Source organism: Myxocyprinus asiaticus, chromosome 4 (genome assembly GCF_019703515.2).
Source record: "Myxocyprinus asiaticus isolate MX2 ecotype Aquarium Trade chromosome 4, UBuf_Myxa_2, whole genome shotgun sequence".
Classification (NCBI taxonomy): domain Eukaryota; kingdom Metazoa; phylum Chordata; class Actinopteri; order Cypriniformes; family Catostomidae; genus Myxocyprinus; species Myxocyprinus asiaticus.
Window position 1 is genome coordinate 28,611,209 of NC_059347.1, and position 20,834 is coordinate 28,632,042.

Consider the following 20,834-nt stretch of genomic DNA (forward strand, 5'->3'; position numbering starts at 1 on the left):
ATTTTTTTTCTATGGTAGGGTATGTGTAATACCAATAATGTATTTATTGAATAGATTAAGTGACCTAATATTTTCAAAATGACAGTAAGGCAGCGTGTTAAGCTGCAAAGATCATTATTAAATTGCAAGGTTATACATTAAGAGTTTTAGTAGTCCATCCAAAAATGAATGGAGGGATGCTGGCAGGAGTCACTGTGTCTTTTGCTGTTGAGCTATCAAATCAAAATCAAATCACTTTTATTATAGCTATATAGCAATTAGGCAATTATCAAGTCTTAATATATATATAGTATATAAGTAATAATTATAATATTATTAAAAGCAAAGGTCGCTTATTTTGTGCTTGTTTTTCCAGCCCAAGTTGCTTATTTAACTACAAAAATCTGGCAACACTGGTCATATCGCTGAAAGGGCGGTGACTGCTGGTGTGTGAAAACTGCAAACCTTGAGTAATGGTGTTCACAGGTCTAGTTTGAGAGCCTTCTCATTTGACTATTTTCATTGCACTGTTCCACTGTCCTTAGGGGGAAAAGAATCTCAGCTTTTAAACAACTTTTTAAAGTCGCCCGGACAGGGAAAATATGGGGAACTGCTACACAGTAGGACCAAACGAAGCCTTGGTGGTGTCAGGTAACCTCTCTATTGCCTTCTTTTATCCTCAAAGAAACTAAACAAAACAAAGAATAATTTGCATGTATTCTATTAATCTGAATTTAAGCAGCTGTACAATGTTTTCTCAAGCGTTTTGATCGAAGAGTGCGTAAACATCCATATGCTTGCCTGTTGTATTTGGACTGTTGCATGAGAAAAGACAATCACCACCCGACACATGTTTTGTGTCTCTGGAGTTATACAAATACCACAATTACACCATTAATGCCCTTGAAATTCTTGTTTGGTTTTTGAATGTCCATTGATTATATGATGATGAATGTAAACAATATTTAATTTGTCTATTTTACTTACCACATCACTATTTAAAATAATCTTATCTATCTAAATATCATATTATAGCTAATGATCATATTGTGTGATTGTATGAAGACTTGACATTATTCTCGCTACAGAATAAAAGTGGGCGCGTTCTTTAGAAACATGATGACTGAGAGTATCAAGAGAGTGAAGTGATTTAAACAAGTAAATGAAAAGAAACTGCAAACGCAGATTTACTGAGATGCATTATGTGTAAAGTGAAAAGGTTTAACAAACCTTCTTAGTAATGTTGCTAGTGCTCCGAGATTTCCTATTAATTAACCTGACAGATTTTGCATTGTGAAGATCACATCACTACACACTATCACAAAATATGACTGAAGTTCATTGATTTGTGAAGGTCTGCCAGCTACAGTTTCCTGCATAAAGTCATTTCCTGTAACTTGCCCAAACAATGCATTTACATTGGCCATGTTATTTTTCAATAAAGTCACATGACAGAGACTGCAATGGGCCTGCTTTGATTCACGTGATTGATCTGGTCTCAATTGTGCTTCAAGTGATTCAAGCAACAAAGCATTTGATAAGCAGAGAATCTGTAGAGGATGTATGGCTGAACCCTCAACAAACATGGCATGCTTCGGCACATGCCCAAGGTGTCAAACATGGATAGAAAATAGCAAATTGTACCAAAATGACAGTACATTTCTATTGGTTGAAGGTGTTTCATTACTTTAAAAATTGAACCCAAGAGATAACGTTACTGACAACAATTTTAGTCATCTAGTTTGTAATCAGTAACAGATTACAATTTAGAAGAAATCTTCCCAGCAAAAGTAATCTAATCTGATTGCTTTTGGATTACCTCTGACCTAATTCTTGTTTGATGTCACATGCATTTGAGTAGGATAAGCTTGTATGATTTAACATGTTGCTTAAATTTAAAGTTAAAAACATATTCAGTGGATCTAAATATGAGAATGGATATGATTTTTGGTGTGTGTTTTACTTGCTATTTGTCTGTTTCTGGGTGAAATAAAAAAGGCACTTAAATTGTCCGGAGTCAGGACATTTTTGGCATTACAAATGGCATCAATGACCACGTTAACATGCACTTAAGACCAGGGTTTTTGCAGAAAGCAGCATTCTGAAACATCATGTAAACTAGAATGCTGGTTCCCTTCTACCGTTTAAGAGAAAAAGAGGATTAAGAGAAAGCGGTTTAACACACCTAGATTTCTCCCGAGGAACGCGGCTAATTGTGGTCATGTAAATGCATAAGCAGCATTCTAACTGGTTTTTGAGGAGTGTGCATGTACGTGAACAGACCGGATAACAAACGTCATAGGATGGAGCCCAACAACAAGTCAACACCGTGGAAAGAATTAAACTTTTCTGGGAATACAGTGGGGAAATCACATACACTATAATCTATACCCATTATACACAATGGAAAATGCACTGTTCATTACCATTTCATTTGTGAGTGGCCAAGAGTAAATGCAATAGTGTATAATACCTTCTTCGTCTTCTGTCTTGTGCTTAAAGAATATTGTGGGCAGCCTAATATCTTTGTGTGCCACATTGTCAAATACGACAAGAATTTTGATGCAAGACTGAAATAGTTTTCTTTACCACTGGTTCTTTATTACCGGAATATTTACATTATCTGACTCTAATGGTCAGTGAGCAGGCCACTATAGTCAGATTACAGGAGGAGTTTCCTGACATACCTTACATACCTCTGATAATAATGACAACGATACTATATCTCATGATAAACACTAAATAAGGCTCCAGATTGATTTTTTTAAAACATGGTTGCTATAACGTTGGCAGCTGCTTGCAATAGACTCCAGGTGACCTGTCATGGTTGACCCTATAATATCAGTATACACATCGAGCAGCCACAACATTAAAACCACCTGCCTTATATTGTGTAGGTCCCCCTCGTGCCGCCAAAACAGCACCAACCCGCATCTCAGAATAGCATTCTGAGATGATATTCTTCTCACAACAATTGTACAGATAGGTTATCTGAGTTACCGTAGACTTTGTCAGTTCGAAACAGTCTAGCCATTCTCTGTTGACCTCTCTCATCAACAAGGCATTTCCATCCACAGAACTGCCACTCACTGGATGTTTTTTGTTTTTGGCAAGAGGAGATTATATATTGATTAACGACCCTCTACAAAATAAGACAAGGTTCTACTGAAAGACAGGAAGATCTTTTAAGATTCTTCAGTGAGGCAGAATGAAGAAAAACTGAAATGAATAACATTTATGTATTGGTGACTGTATTATGGATGCCAGCATGTGTGTACGTGAGTAAGGGTCTGTGTTCCAGTAGCTAATTGGGATAAGTGGGATGGGAAATGCCATAGATATCCCAGAGGAGTGGTCTCTTGGAGAGGCCAGAGGCTAAACTCACTCTGTCCAGTTAGCAACTTAAGAGAGGCCTGCTGATCTAAAGTCCCCAGGCTTATCAGGAAAGTGTTGAAACAAGCAACATAGTTTATAGTGATAAAGATGGTTACTTTGGATTTTGCTTTTAAAAATAGTTTAAAAACCTTAAAAACCAACATTGGGAATATGTTCACCAGTCTGTATAGCAAACTTGGCCTACCATTTAAATATACTGTTTAGAGTAAATTCTAGAGACTGTTGTGTGTGAAAATCCCAGGAGATCAGCAGTTACAGAAATACTCAAACCAGCCCATCTAAGTCTACAAGAGACTTAGAATCCTAGCCCACACTCCCTCCTCCAATACCAAGTTTAAATCTTTCTCCCATAATCTCTTGGGAGAAGTTGAAGCTCCGTCCCCCAGACTCTGAATTAACAGGGAGTAATACACTGATGCCTCGTGACCTTTTCCAAAGGCAGTAATCACCACTTCCAGAGTATCTGCCAATTTAGATGGGTGTGTGCTACCCCCAAAAATAGCACAGAGCAAGTGGCACAGCTGTAAATACCTAAATAACTGAGATCTGGGAATCCTAAAATGTTGAACCATATTTTTCAAAAGATCTCAACACTCCACTCTCATATAGGTCACCGAGTGTATTAACCTCCCTCACAATCCACTCTGACCAATAGAAAGGGGACTTATTAATATGTAATTTTGGGTTCATCCATATGCTCGAGGCAACATTTAAATAAATGTCAGAATTAAACACTCTGGACACTTTTGTCCATACTGCATGCAAATGCGAGATAACGGAGTTTGACTTCTCTGGTTAGTTTAATAGAAAGGCTTTGTAATGGCAAAATAGGGGCAAGAACTTCCTGTTCAATACAAGATCAGGGAGGGGCTCTCTCAGATGGAAGTGACCAATTAGCTAAATGTCTGAGACCAAATGCATAATAATAAAACAAAATCTTGGGTAGGCCTAGCCCACCTTTGTCAATCGGCCTATGTAATTTATTGAAGTGTAATCTGGGACGCTTACCATTCCAAATGAAGGATTTCGTTATGCTATCAAATTGCTTGAAATAAGAGAGGGGGACATCTGTAGGGAGAGAATGTAGCAGGTTGTTACATTTTGGAATACAATTCATTTTAATAACATTAACCTTTCCAATCATAGATTATTGTAATGAAGCCCACCTACCTACATCGCTCAAACCTTTTTATTAAGGGGTCAAAATTAACATCAGACAAATTTACTGGGAATAAAATACCCAAATACTTAATGACCTGTTTAGGCCACTGGAAGGCGCCCAGCTGAAAAGCCGTTACTGGGCAGTATGCTGTCAGAGCCAAAGCTTCGGATTTAGACCAATTCACTCTGTATCCCGAGGACTTAGAAAAAGAATTAATAATTCTGTGGAGGCAAGGCATAAATCTAGTGGGGTCAGAGGTGAATAATAAAATGTCATCCGCGTAAAGCAAATGCTTATGCACCATACCTCTCACCACCACCCCTGGAAAATCAACTTCCTTTCTTATCGTGGCTGCTAATGGTTCCAGGGCAAAACAGAACAATAATGGGGTAAGAGGGCAACCCTGCCGGGTGCCCCTGTCCAGAGTAAAATAATCTGAAATTAATCCATTTGTCTGTACCGCCGCTACCGGGTGTCTATAAAGTAACTTAATCCATCCAATAAAAGTGTTCCCGAACCCGTATATTTCCAAAACCTTAAAAGGATAATCCCATTCTACCATATCAAATGCCTTTTTGGCATCAAGTGAGATGGTAGCAACCGGAGTCTGATCTTTCGACACCAACCACATGATATTGATGAGACGTCTGATGTTATCAGAAGAGCTGCGGCCTTGAATAATCCCCACCTGATCTATATGTATAAGAGATGTCATAACTTTACTTAATCAGTTAGCCAATATTTTTGACAATATTTTTATGTCTAGCTGGATCAGAGAAATTGGACGGTAACTCTTACACTTACTTGGATCTTTGTCCTTTTTAAGAATCAGACTGATCCAGGCTTGTGTCATGGTTGGAGGAAGTTTTCTATTCTTTAATGCTTCCATATAAACTTCTAACAAAAGTGGAGCCAGTTCTGTAGCATAAGATCTAAAAAATTCAGTGGCAAAGTCATCTGGACCTGGAGCCTTGCCTGTAGGCAAGGCCTTAATTACCTCACCAAGCTCCTCCAAGGTTATCGCAGAATCGAGAATTGTTTTGCTCAGTCATCAGTTTAGGGAGTTCTAATGGTTCCACAAAGTTTCTAATATCCTCATCAGTAGACAAAGACGTGGAGCTATAGAGATCAAGATAGAATTCTTTAAAAGCATTATTAATATCAATGACCGAGGTAAATATTTCACCACCAGCAGATTTCACTGAGGGAATGGTAGAAAAAGACTCTCTCTGCTTTATATATCTAGCCAAAAGCTTCCCTACCTTGTCCCCCTATTCAAAGTATGACTGACTGAATCCGCGACAAAATAGTATTATATCTGTATTTCAATCGGGTCAATTCTCTGAGGCCATCAGACGACATTCAGCACTTCAGCTCTGCCTTGGCATCTTTAATATTCCCTTCCAGTTCCATGAGTTTTCATGCTTTGGATTTTTTGGTGAATGAGGCATACTGATTGATCCGACCCCTAAGAACTGCCTTAAGTGCTTCCCAAGCCACTCTCACAGAGGATACTAAGGACCAGTTGGTTTCCATATAAACATTGATTTCAGCCTTTAACATTTGTTGGAATTCAGGATTTTGCAAAAGGGATACATTAAAGAGCCAACTATATGATTTATTTTTCTCCGTATATGGCAACACCTCTAAACTCACCAGGGCATGATTTGAGACTAAGATGTTTCCAATTGAGCAATCAACAACAGATGAAATGAGGGACTTGGATATATATATAAGAAAATCTATTCTAGAATAAATCTTAAGGACCTATGAAAAAAAATTTATAGTCCCTACCAGATGGGTTCAAAATTCTCCAAATATCTGTAAGACCCAGATTTTTACACATCCTGTGAAGCATCAATGTTGCTCTATGGGGCTTGCACATTTTTGCTTCTTTATGATCAAGGACTGGGTCCATCAAAAGATTAAAGTCTCCTCCCAATATTATATCATGAGGGGTGCCAGCGTCTTGCAACATCCCTTCAAGATCTATAAAGAAGCCCGATCATCAGCGTTAGGTGCATTAATATGAGCTAAAATCAACCTTTGCACATGAATTTCTGCTAAAACAATAATGACTCTTCCTAATTTATCATTAATCTGTTTGAGACATTTGAATTGTATATGTTTACTTATTAATGTAATGACTCCCCTGCTCTTATTTGAACCAGCACTAAAGAAAACATATCTTCCCAAATTTTTCAGCTTCCTGTGGGGAAAGATGCGTTTCTTGAAGAAACACAATATCGTATTTCTTATGTTTAAGAAAAGAAATAACCTTCCTTCTTTTTCCCCGAACTTCCCCCCGAACCAAACAAACAGAGAAAAGAAAAATGTGCACATTAACCCTGCACACAACAGCGCCAACCAGCGTCCATCCTTCTAAAATCAAACAGTCCATGTACTCCTATGAGAGCCCCCGTGGCAACTCTGCCGTTGGATTGCTCAAATCCGGTGCTTCTGTACAAATTTTGTGAGACAGAATTACACAACAGAAAATAATCTATAAAGCAAACTCCAGCCAATGGGCGGGATAAACCCAAAGACGTGTAGATTCATCCACATATCTGTACTGAAGGTGTGTTCCTCCACAAAACAAACTCCAGCCTCTAGGCGGAACCAGCACAAAAGAAACAAAAAAGGCGCCCAGTTTCCTCGGACAGTCAAGTGAATGTTCAGTGAGTCAGGCCCACTTGGCCAAAAAAATGCCCTTATCACTCCAATGTTTTGCAAGAAATATTCCACAGAACACACTCCAACCAATAGGAGGCATAAGCACAAAGATCATGAAGGCACAAAGAAGGCACCCAGTTTCCTCGGATGGTCAAATGTATCACACAATAACTTACTAATTCCATTGACTTCATGAAGGACATCACTTGCTGTGGGCATGTAAATATTTTGCGGCCATCCTTAGTATCTATTCTCAATTTGGCCGGGAACATCAGTGCAAAAGCGACCTTCCGTTGATGTAAGAGTTTCTTGCATTCCTTGAATCGATCACATTTCTCTCTTTTTGAATTCGCAAAGTATGGGAACAAGAAAATGCTGTGATTCTTCCAAGAAAGCCTTCCTTTACTCCTCGCCTTGCGTAACACAAGATCTTATCGGATGATCTCAGAAATTTGGCCAGAATTGATCGAGGCCTGTCTCCTTCGGTGGATCTCCGAGCTGGAACTCTGTGAGCTCGCTCGATTTCCAGCTTATGGCCTGTTATGTCGAGCAGACTCGGGAAGAGCTTGTCTAGGAATTTCACCATATCTCAGCCTTCTTCGTTCTCAGAAATTCCAACAATTCGGTCATTGTTTCGCCAGCTATGATTCTCTAAGTCTTTCAACTTTTTCAAAACGTGCTCCAAGTCTAACTTGGTCGCTAGTGGATTAGCAGCTAATTCTCTCTCTGATGACTCCAGATAATCGATCCGTTTCTCCACGACCGACACTCTTGTAATCAACTCAGAGAATTTAATCTCCATGGTAGTGATCGATCGATGTATTACAGCAAGATCCTCGAAGTCAGCAATGACCTTCGCCAGAATTGTCGACATGCTCGACAGTTGATGTTGAATCTCACCGCTGCACCGTCCAAACTGAGTCCCTGGTCTGCGGCCCTGTCTGGGGTAACAGCTTGAGCACGTAAGTGTCTTTTAATGTCTCCAGAGCCCAAGGATTTTGAATTCTTTGACAAATTGTCTTCATAGAACAGTTATGGAACAGGGTGTATATAATCTCACCTGTTTATGACACAAAAAGTATTAAAAACTAGCAAAGTGTGCAGAGCTAGCCATTCACCCATCCGACCCTTGCATGGAGCCCAATCTCCTCAGAGAAATGTCAGTTTTTTTTTTTTTAAAAGACTGTGCTTGTGTAGGACGGTAGCTTGTGTTCAACAAATCATACTTGTAAATAGTAAAAATTATGCAATTAAACAAGAAAAATGTAACAAAATAATATGAAAAATAATGTTATTTATTGATTGAATACATGGATTTGTTCATTTTTAAAAAGCCAAAATGTGACCAATGATGCAAAACTAATAAAATATACAGGTCCTGTGTATAATTATCACCATTAGCTGGAAAATAATTTTGCATATGTAAGCAAAAGGGACATTATTACTGAAATATACCCATATACAGTGCATTCATAAAATGTAAAGACCCCTTCATTTTCTTCACATTTTATTATGTTACAGCCTTATATTTTTCTTCACATCAATCTACACTCCATACCCCATAATGACAAAGCAACAAACAGATTTTTGATAACTTTGCACATTTATTAAAAAAGAAAAAAAAAATGAAATATCACATTGACAAGTATTCAGACCCTGTGCTGTGACACTTGAAATTGAGCTCAGGTGCATCCCATTTCTCTGGATCATCTTTGAGATGTTTCTTCACTTTGATTGGAGTCCATCTGTGGCAAATTCAGTTGATTGGACATGATTTGGAAAGGCACACACCTGTCTATATAAGGTCTTACAGCTGAAAATGCATATCAGAGCAAAAACCAAGCCATGAGGTCAAAGGAACTGCCTGCAGAGATCAGAGACAGGATCGTGTTGAAGTACAGATCTGGGGAAGACTACAAAAACTTTCAGCTGCATTGAAGGTTCCCAAGAGTACAGTGGCCTCCATAATTCTTAAATGGAAGAAGTTTGGAACAACCAGGACTCTTTCTAGAGCTGGCCGCTGGGCCAAACTGAGCAATCGAGGGAGAAGGGCCTTGGTAAGAGAGGTGACCAAGAACCCGATTGTCACTCTGGTCAAGCTCCAGAGATCATGTTTGGAGATGGGAGAAACTTGCAGAAGGACAACCATCACTGCAACATTCCACCGATCTGGGCTTTATGGCAGAGTGGCCAGATGGAAGCCTCTCCTCAGTGCAAGACACATGAAAGCCCACTTGGAATTTGCAAAAAAGCACCTTAAGGACTCTCAGACTGTGAGAAACAAGATTCTCTGATCTGATAAAATGAATATTGAACTGTTTGGCCTCAATTCCAAGCGTCATGTCTGGAGAAAACCAGGCACCGCTCATCACTTGTGCAATACCATCCCAACGGTGAAGCATGGTGGAAGTAGCATCATGCTGTGGGGGTGTTTTTCAGTGGCAGGGACTGGGGGACTGGTCAAGGTGGAAGGATATCTGAACGCAGCAAAATACATAGATATCCTTAATGAAAACCTGGTCCAGAGTGCTCAGGACCTTTTCACACTCCGGGTTTTTAAACGTGGAAGTGAACAATTGCATGGTAAACTTCAACAGCGGTGAATGGGAGATCACAGCAAATATTATTTTCACTTACACATTTGCTCCCAGACCAAAAGAAAAAATCCACTATTACATTTGAATGACTTTCCAGAAGAGGAAAAAAATAGAGAGCAGTGGATTAAGACAGTCAGATGGGAGAAAATGCCAAATTTACTGTCACTCTCTCAGCAGCTGTAATAGAAATCCCCTCACATCTGTGGTAATTCAGTTTTTAAAACTAATTCCAGGGTAATATAACACAAAGCATAATGTTATAAATTTACACTCAATATTTAAAAAATGTATAATATAAAAAAAAATTGCGAGATTTATGCTGCTAAAAAAGGCAGAATCACGTCATCACAGTCTGTGAAAAAGGATCGCCTGTATGGATTGTCACAGACGGACCGTCATGATTTGTGAATGAAAGGAACTTTTGATCCTAATCCTGAAGTTTTGATTCTGGCTGATAGAAACACGTTTTAGAGGAAGATATTAGATGAGCACTCGACGGGAAGATTTTCGTGAGGTTCATGAATTACATCTGTTTAAACAAGATATTTGCAGATGGTATATAATAGAAGTTTTATTGAAATTTGCCTTATTATACAAGACAGTTTAAGTTACAGGGAACTGTTGAGGAGAGAGCGGGGGAGTGAAACAGGCAAACACTTTAACATTATGAGCTCAAATGCGTCTGCCACGGCTCTGATATGTGGACCGTTTAAATGAGACTGTGTTGCACACCAGTCTATTATTGTAGTAACACAATGGCACGTAACAACGTAGGCTGTCTCTCGTTTGGAAGGCTGTGCCTTCCGGAGGTCGCATTTGTCGGCCGCATAAGTCTCGTTTCAGAAAAGTGAGTAGGGCACTTCGAATGCAGCCTTCGAATGCGACCTTCTTTCACGGGAATTCGGAGGATGCATGAGGTGTATCCTTCTTGGGCACTCACAGCCCACAATTCTTTGCTTCAACGGAAATGTCAAAAAAAAAAAAAAAAAAGATGCCAATTTGCCTGTAAATATGATGTTCAAATGCAAATAATGTTAATTCCCAAGTTGAAGTACCACAGTAGATGGGTGCAGAGTATATAATATGTATAATTATATTAATATATAATTAAAATAAAGTATTAGACTAAAAGTACACCTGTAAAATCTATTTTCTTTTCTCTTTACATCATTATAACTCTCCTAAAATGTACCTCATACATTCTCTTCCAGAGGGACTTTGTTCCCTTCTCACTCAAAGTGCTCGCGCGTGCTATCATAGTAACCATTTTACGTTCTGTTTCCGTTTGTCCTACGAAGGCTGTCTCGTTTAAACGAGACTTGTTTAAAGGAGGACACTCGGTATACCGCGGACTTCAAAGGACGCGTCCTACCTAGCACGTAGCCTTCGAAACGAGACACAGACAAAATGAACCATGACTGGTCGTTTACACGTCTCAGTCGCTTCACATGCAAGCAAGGGATTTTCGGTGCCCTCAAGAAAAAAATTTACCAAACCGGAAAACTTATCGGCCAATGCCGATAGTTTAAAAAAAGTCAGACTATCGGCCTATTTATTGGCCTCTGCGATATATCGGTCGACCACTAATTCAGAAATGGTTATACTGTAATCAAATGCACTAGTCACATGTTAGTAACAGAGTAGTCATTCTGTTCCAGACTGGTCTCATGGACATTACGTGACCAAAACAAAATTATGAGCCTTATTACACATTTTGCTGCAGTTTCCCATTGAAATGTTCAGCGGGGGGCACCAAAAGTGAATGAAATGGTAAAACATACCTCCCTAACCTAAACCTGACCAAAAGTGATCTAAAATCAAATGAGAAGTAGACACAAAAGACATCCTTACCCTTAACCAACGCCTAGAAATGTCCAAAAACAAAATGCTAAATGGAAAGCACATTTTCTAAAGCAACCACAATCATTTCATGTTGCTTCTTTGTCAGCTTGCATGCTTGACTGATCTTGATCTGCGGTCTGCCGAGTTCAAAGTCCAACGCTCTGTCAGGTGAGCTACCACGAATGCTAATTATGTTGGAATAAGTGTGTAAATGTAGGCAAGTCTGTAAAAAAAAAAAAAAAAAAGCATTCAAATATATCGATATGATAAAGTGGATATGTATTTCCAATGGTACGTTATAGTAAAAGTGTTTCAATATCATAACAGCAGTGTGTGATTTAATAGTATATGTGTTTATAAAGTCATAATCTAAAGTCCCTGAAATCAAGATGGCGCCAAGTATGGCTGCTGCGTTGCGAGCTCCGACACAACATAGTAGTGTTTTGTTTGTTTTGTTCACAATTCTTATGTTTTTTGTCTTGGATGTTGTCTGCCTTATTGTCTACGACAGACAAACACTTTTGGACATTGGTACAGCAATTTCACACAGTAAACCGGACTTCAAATTTCTCAATGCCGACCCACTGTTTACAAACACGCAAGCGGAGCCCTTTGTCTGGGCAGCACGTCTGCGGAAACGCAAAAGGAAAAGGGAAACGGAGCCGGCATTCTCATCAGAGTAAGACGCCGCGCAAATCGACCCCCGCTACCCACTATTCTACTGGCAAATGTTCCGTCTCTGGATAACAAGCTCTGCGAGCTGAAAGCGCGGATCTCTTTCCAACGAGATACAGGGGACTGCTGCATTATCTGCCTTACGGAAACTTGGATGTCTGCGGAGATTCCAGACTCAGCCATTGAACCCGGGGTTCTCTGTGCACCGAGCGGACAGAGCAAAAGACCTCTCAGGTAAAAGCAGAGGAGGTGGTGTATGTTTTATGATCAACAAATCCTGGTGTGATCAGAGGAACGTACATTCTATCAGGTCTTTCTGCTCTCCTGATCTGGAATTTCTCATGCTTCTGTGTCGACCATTCTGGCTACCGAGGGAATTCACAGCGGTCATTATCACTGCTGTGTACATCCCCCCACAAGCCGACACAGACCGGGCAATCAAGGAACTGTATGGGAGTATAAGTGAGCAGGAAACCGCGCACCCTGAGGCCGCGTTCATTGTGACCGGGAACTTTAATAAAGCCAGTTTCAAATCAGTCGCACCAAAATACCACCAGCACATTAGTTTCAACACACGAGGGGACCGAGCTTTGGACCATTGCTACACTCCCTTCCGGGATGGCTACAAATCCCATCCCCGCCCACCATTTGGCAAATTGGACCACTCTTCCATTCTGCTTCTGCCCGCTTACAGGCAGAAACTGAAACAGGAAGCACCCACCCTCAGAACGATCCAGTGCTGGTTGGACCAACCAGATTCTACGCTACAAGACTGTTTTGATCACACGGACTGGGAGATGTTCCGGTCCGCCTCTGATGATGACATTGAGCTTTACGCTGATAGTGTAATGTTTCATCAGAACGTGCGTAGAGGACGTGGTTCCGACCAGAACAATACGGATCTATCCGAATCAGAAACCATGGATGAATAACGATGTTCGCGCGGCAGTTAATGTGCGGACCTCCGCTTTTAATTCCGGGAACGCGGAGGAGCATAAACAAGCCAGTTATGCCCTCCGAAAAACTATCAGAACCGCAAAACGCCAGTACAGGAACAAGATTGAAGGACAGTTTAACACCACCAACTCTAGAAGCATGTGGCAGGGAATTAACATCATCACGGACTTTAAAGGGATTAAAAACTCCACCATGAACACCGCTGCCTCTCTCCCGGATGAGCTAAATACTTTTTATGCTCGTTTTGAGGGAAATAACACCGCCCTCGCGGAGAGAGCTCTCGCGGCTGAAGCTACAGAGGTTAGTTCACTCTCCGTTTCTGTAGCGGATGTAACCCGATCCTTCCGATGGGTGAATATCCACAAAGCCGCGGGCCCAGACGGCATCCCGGGCCACGTCATCGGAGCGTGCGCAAACCAGCTGGCTGGTGTTTTTACAGACATTTTCAACCTATCCCTCTCTTTGTCTGTAGTCCCACATGCTTTAAAACATCCACCATTGTGCCTGTTCCAAAACAATCAAAAATAACTTGCTTAAATGACTGGCGTCCTGTTGCTCTGACCCCCATCATCAGCAAATGCTTTGAGAGACTAGTCAGAGATTACATCTGCTCTGTGCTGCCTCTCTCTCTTGACCCGCAGCAGTTTGCTTACCACAACAACCGCTCCACTGATGATGCCATTGCATCTACGATACACACTGCTCTCTCCCACCTGGAAAAAAAGAACACTTATGTGAGAATGCTGTTTGTAGACTACAGCTCAGCATTCAACACCATAGTGCCCTCCAAGCTAGATGAGAAACTCCGGGCTCTGGGCTTAAACAGCTCGCTGTGCAGCTGGATCCTGGACTTCCTGTCAAGCAGACGCCAGGTGGTTAGAATAGGCAGCAACATCTCCTCATCACTGACCCTCAACACTGGAGCCCCGCAGGGCTGTGTTCTCAGCCCACTACTGTATTCCTTGTACACACATGACTGTGTGGCAACACATAGCTCCAATGCCATCATTAAGTTTGCTGATGACACGACGGTGGTAGGTCTGATCACTGACAATGATGAAACGGCCTACAGAGAGGAGGTGCACACTCTGACACACTGGTGTCAGGAGCACAACCTCTCCCTCAACGTCAGTAAGACAAAGGAGCTTGTGGTGGACTTCAGGAGAAGAGATAGAGAACACAGTCCCATCACCATCAATGGAGCACCAGTGGAGAGAGTCAGCAGCTTCAAGTTCCTGGGTGTCCACATCACTGAGGAACTCACATGGTCCATCCACACTGAAGTCGTTGTGAAGAAGGCTCATCAGCGCCTCTTCTTCCTGAGACGGCTGAGGAAGTTTGGAATGAACCACCACATCCTCACACGGTTCTACACCTGCACTGTAGAGAGCATCCTGTCTGGCTGCATCTCCGCCTGGTACGGCAATAGCACCGCCCACAACCGCAAAGCACTGCAAAGGGTGGTGCGAACTGCCAGACACTTCATCGGAGGTGAGCTTCCCTCCCTCCAGGAAATATATACAAGGCGGTGTGTGAAAAAAGCTGAGAGGATCATCAGAGACTCCAGCCACCCGAGCCATGGGCTGTTCTCACTGCTACCATCAGGTAGGTGGTATCGCAGCATCAGGACCCGCACCAGCCGACTCCATGACAGCTTCTTCCCCCAAGCAATCAGACTTCTGAACTCTTGATCTCCCACGATCAAAATACATCAGCACTGCACTTTATTACCCTTACTTTATTACCCATACTCTTATATCTCACACCGGACTGTCATAAATTATATCATTATTATATTATATTCTCTCTCTTAACAACTGACTATCAACCGACAGCCTGAATGTCAATACAGTACAATACTGTACATTCTATATATACTTTTTTTATATATTTTTATTTTTTATTTTTATTGAATAATGTGTATCTATATAGTAAAATAAAAACAGCGTATTGTATACTGTACAGTGTATGTTATTATTTGTATATTGTTGAGTGTAATTATGTGTATATCAAATGTTTAAATTGTGTTGTGTTAATCTGATGTTATTGTAAATTGGTATATGTCTCATCACTGTCACGACTGCTATGTTGATCGGAACTGCACCCAAGAATTTCACACACCATTGCACTTGTGTATATGGCTGTGTGACAATAAAGTGATTTGATTTGATTTGATAATCAGCCATTGTAGTTGTGATTTGTCTGAAAGTGAATAAAACACAGTTGTAGCACCTCTAGTGTTAATTTCACCCAGAAAATGTGACATAACGTAGAATTTGGCATGGTATATGAAAGTCAGTTTTGTTTGCAAAATCTAGTTACACAGCTATGTTCATTCTATGCCTACACACAACATTTGCTGGATTAGGTACATGCTAGGTGTTATTTTTTTGTGAGAGTAGCATCTCTAGCTGATTACTGACCAAACCATTTTGGTGGTTGTAAATGTGAGCAGGGGATTTCCAGTGATTTTCATTGCTTATGGTTTTATAAACAGGTTGTTGTTCACTTTGATTGTAAACCAGGTTGGTGAGGCTTGCATGGGGTTTGTAACATTCTGTAGGTGGTAAAAGTGGTGACTGACAGTTTGGCATTTCTGTAGGACTTGTAAAATAGGCTGAAAGATTTTACATGGAGAGATTTTAAAAATTAAATATGTATTAAAATAATTGGTCACCCAAAAATGAAAATTCTGTCATCATTTACTGTTCCGAACATATTTTGTTCTGACCCTGTATGACCTTTATTATTATTATTATTATTTTCAGAGGAGCACAAAAGTTTGTCTTATTCCCATTTCAATTGCATCTTTTTTTTTTTTTTCCATACAATGAAAGTGAATGGTGATTGAGTTTGTCATTTCATTTTATGTTCCAAGAAAAAAGTTGTATGGCATGATCATTTAAGTAAATGATGACAGAATTTTCCTTTCTGGTTGAACTATCCCTTTAAGTAAGTTCTAGAAAGACATCTTTAAAAAGGGTTGAATATTGTATTAAAATTCCAAAATGACTGCATCAAACGAGTGTTGACATTTAAAAGGGAGATTAGTGCGAAGCATTTGTAATAGCCTAAATATGACTTGATTATTTTCCTAGGTGGCTGCTGTGGCTCAGACGAGAAGAGCTATACAGTGGGAGGCTGGGCCTGGGCATGGTGGCTTATCACCGACATACAGAAGTAAGAATGTCCATTCATCACATTCACTCACTCTCTCTTGTTTATCAGTTCACAATATAAACAAATGGTTGTCTCATTGAATGAACGAATCTTCTCCACGTATTTACATTTCAGTTCACACAGCGTGGGGATTAGGACCATTTAAGAGACAAGTCACCGCATGCTCACATTTCACTCGCTAGACTCTTAAAATCAGTTCTGAATAAAATGTCTGCTTAAATGAAACTCTGAAGTGCACCCACCTGTGCCTGTTGTTATGCTCTCCAACACATTTAAAACCATTAAAGAATCACCCAAAAATGAAAATTTTTTCATCATTTACTTGCTCTGATGTTGTTTCAAACGTGTATGACTTTCTTTTTTATTTGCAACCCAAAAAGAGACATTAGGAAGACTGTTAGCCTCAGCCACCATTCCCTTTCATTGCATATTTTTTCTATAGAGTGAAGGTCAGTGGTGACTTAGGCTAAAATTCTGCCTACCTCTACTTTGTGTTCCCCATAACAGAGGAAGTCTTATGGATTTGGAATAACATGAGGCTGAGTAAATGATGACAGAATTTAAATTTTTGGGTGAACGATCCACTTAAGCCTGTAAATCATTAAGGAAAAACTGTTAAACCTTGAAAACAAAAATAAATGTTTCATTGCCATAAAGGGTATATTGTTGCTGTCCACACCCTGTCTGCTGAGCAGTCTTCCTTTTAAATGTGCATTTAGTTATGTAGTCACCGATCTAGATGGCTTGCAGTCTTTATGAACGAACATTATGTCTGGTATATCAGAATCAGCCCTTCCTGTTCTAACACACATGAACACTTCCTAACTCGCTTCAGCAAGGCCTCAGGATCCAGGGTCAGTGTTTGGAAAAATAAACAATACTTAACAAGAGTTAACAATACTACAGGGTAGACCGAGGTTCAGCTTCAATGGCTACGAATAGAAGCTAATTAATGGAGCGACATCTGTTGATGAATACATGGGAGTGTAGTCATTCTAAATATCTGTGATACTGTGGTGGTAAAATTGTATGTGTTGTTCAGTATCGGGATTGTTATTGTGTAGAGTACACAAATGCATGAACTGGTAAACACATTTACAAGACACCAAGTCATATGCGTCTATTCGCAAGTTGACTACTTAAAAAACATATTTTTTATTCTTTTTCTTCCTTTTATTGACTTTGTTCTCTGAGAAGGTTATGCATGTGCAATCTAAAATAATCAGCCTGCCTTTTTTTCTGATGTTCCTCCTCTGTTAATTTCTATAAGTGTTTGCCTAGCTAACCTGCTTTTACATGCACTGGACTCACCTTTGCGTGTCTAATGTCTGTTTCCGGAATCTCACTTCTGGGAACCAGATTATTGTGCTAAATCAACTCTGCGGAACTATCGATCAACTGAGGAAATGCAAATATAAGTTTAAATGTTGGAGCTAAGTGTTCATGAAGTACATTTCAGTAGAACATTTATATTTTAATCTTAATGTAAGCAGTCGAACAATAGTGACTTTTGCCAGTACTGATAACTAGGTGGTGGAAAAGGTTGATAATGGCTGATATTTAAAAAAAAGATTTCTTAGGCATTCCTTGCAATGATGGGCACAGATGCAGAAGCCACAAGAGTCCAAAATGAATAAAATCCCAGATGCAGTTTATTGTTTAACCAAAATCCCAATGATAACCAGAAAAAAATAGGATTTGGCGCATAACGTGGGACTTTTATCTCTAAGCAAGCATGAAACACAACGGGAACTCTTATTTTGAAATGACATAGACTTGGCTGTTACAATGCTCTATATTTAAGTATTTACCAAATTAAACTTTTTATAGCCTATATATTCACCAGATAAAGGGTTTTGTATAATTATATTTCTAAGAAAGTTATGAAATTGGAGAGACAGTGTATGTGCTGACATTTTTCTTTGCATGCCCTCGCTTCAATTCAGAATGCTTGATTATTTAATCAAAATAGGAAAGTATGCATTAAAGTGGGGATAAAATTATGGGTGACTAAAGATTTAGATACAGCAAATCCCCAGGAGGTGTCTGTTATTGTTTATATTTCACTTCTAGAAACTGCGGTTAAACAGTAACAAGCCATTCTAACTGTAGAATTCTCCAGTGAGGAATACAGAGGAATTAAAAAATATATATATATTGGCATAGATTTTTGCAGATAACCGATAGTTCCGCTACTGTCTGCACCGATTAATCTGTAAAACCAATATACAGTATCACCTCTATTTAATGAGTCAGTAATAAAATGTTGCATTCAAAAGAAAATTAAAATAAGAAATTCTAAATGTAGGCATCTAAAAAAAAAACTATACATCCAAAAAAATATTTTTTAATAAAGGGTTTATCTTTGTTTCTGTAAACTGTGGTTCCAGCAGTTGTTGCTGAGTGCATAGCCTTGAAACAAGGCTGTGTGGGATATCGCTTTCCATCCCCCCCTTTCCTGAAAAATAACGTAGTAATCTGGTTTACTGGCAGCTCTAAGAGCTACATTGATCTAATTGTTAAAGATTGCGAAAGAGAGAGAGGCTTGCTGCAGCACAAGGGCTGAAATGCAACATACAGTTGAGTGATCTGTACTGCACATACCGTTAAGATGTTACTCATTCAGACATGCTCCGTCTCAGTCCAACAAAAATATCAAACATTTTTCATTGGTAAAAACCAACTTGAAAGGTACAGGACAAGCTGCTCATCTAAAAGTGTGGTAGAAACCTTTTACTTTTAGCTCTACAGCATGTTTTGAATGGATTGTTTTGATGGGCTCCATCCTCAATTCCTGTGATATGGGCCTCCAGAGCACTGCACATATGGTGGTACATGATACAGTAACTCTGGCTGAATCTTAATTTGCATACTAATACTAAGTATTGGGTTTTAACTATTGTTTTAAGGATTGAGCCAGTTTGGAATATCATGAAATTGCATCTAGATTCCACATCAGCATACTGCATTCCCATCCGGGAACCTTTGACATGCTATTTTACAAAATGTTTACACACAGATTTTCACATACTTTTTTCAAATTCCTATGTAAATTATCCCATTGTCCTAATGGATGATTTACTAATTTATACTGTTTGTGTGTTTTATGAATACTTTCTTATAATCCTACTTATCACACCAAACAATCCTTTTAGAGTTAGCGTTCATTTTATTATTAGCACTAGTATTTAGTGTTTGTAATGTATGCTAGTATCAAAGAACTTAATCCATTGAACCAGCTGAGTGAATGTTGATTCAGAAATGTATTCCGAATGCGATTAAATGTGCAGCCACAGCGTAATGATAAACGCTGTCATTTAAACTACATCTCTACACGTAACAGAAGTACGTAAAAGTACAGAAAAAATCACAATATTGTTAAAGACATAAAAATGTTTCTAACAGAACATTAGTTCTGCCAGTGGTGATGCAGAAACTAGCATGTTGCAATTTAGCAGTGTTTAGGCTGGAATTCCTCAGTCGAAAACCACCTGTAGCTTGAACAAGTTATCAAAAATGAAAATTGCTTTGGAATCTTTAAATGAGTGGTTTGGGAGCAATATGCAAATGATAAAAGGTAGTGCAAGGCTTAATGTACATGAGGATTGTCATAAAACCTACATTTCAGTCAGCAGTACTAATACCAAGGAAATTTTATTATTCTCAATGCTAATTTTAATACCACAGCACAAACTAGTATCCTTTTAAACACTATATTTTATTTAAAAAGTTAAATATTCAAGTAAGTATTTAGAAATTAAATCAATGGATTGTAACCTTTTAATTATTCCTCAATTAAGTAAACATAGCTTGAAGTAAATGGTACAGTAAGTGGTTTTCTCTTTTCTTGTCAGTATTGTGTTCTGATTAATATTAATGACAGCTCTATTTGGCTGCATTGGAGATACCAAAGTGAATAGGTACTTGGTACCACCGATTCTGCAGAAAAAAAATTATGTTGTTAGGCTCACTTTTTTATTTTAGTATGGACATTTTTGATATCTCTAATAGACATATTGAAAAAAACACCCACTCAGAATCAGTTACATGAGAAAAAAATTATATGATGCAGAAGATCTCTCCACCTTGCAGCAAACAACAGCTCCCTGACGGTCCAGATACAACTGCAATCAACAACAGCACCCATCCTCCCTAACCTTGAACCCTGACCTCTGTCCACCCCCCCCCCCCCCCCCACATGTTTTAACACACTGATAATATTATGCTGTCCTGCCTCCCCTTCCCACCCCTCATTTCCCTCTCTCCCCCGCCCCTCCGCCCCATCTCCCTGCATAGACTGTCTCTGGAGATAATGACCATCCTCTGTCGCTGCGAGAATATCGAAACTTCAGAGGGTGTCCCCTTGGATGTGA

General features: G+C 39.5%; 1 protein-coding gene across 1 annotated transcript in view; it reads left to right on the plus strand.

Moving 5' to 3' along the window:
• Window positions 1–416: 416 nt before the first annotated feature.
• The window catches only part of LOC127436544 (flotillin-2a), a 37,959-nt gene continuing 17,541 nt past the window's right edge, over window positions 417–20,834 (plus strand). The window contains exons 1-2 of the mRNA XM_051690813.1: window positions 417–630; window positions 16,380–16,461. Coding sequence (XP_051546773.1) covers window positions 582–630; window positions 16,380–16,461 — 131 coding nt within the window. The 5' untranslated portion in view covers window positions 417–581. The remainder of the gene's footprint in view (window positions 631–16,379; window positions 16,462–20,834) is intronic.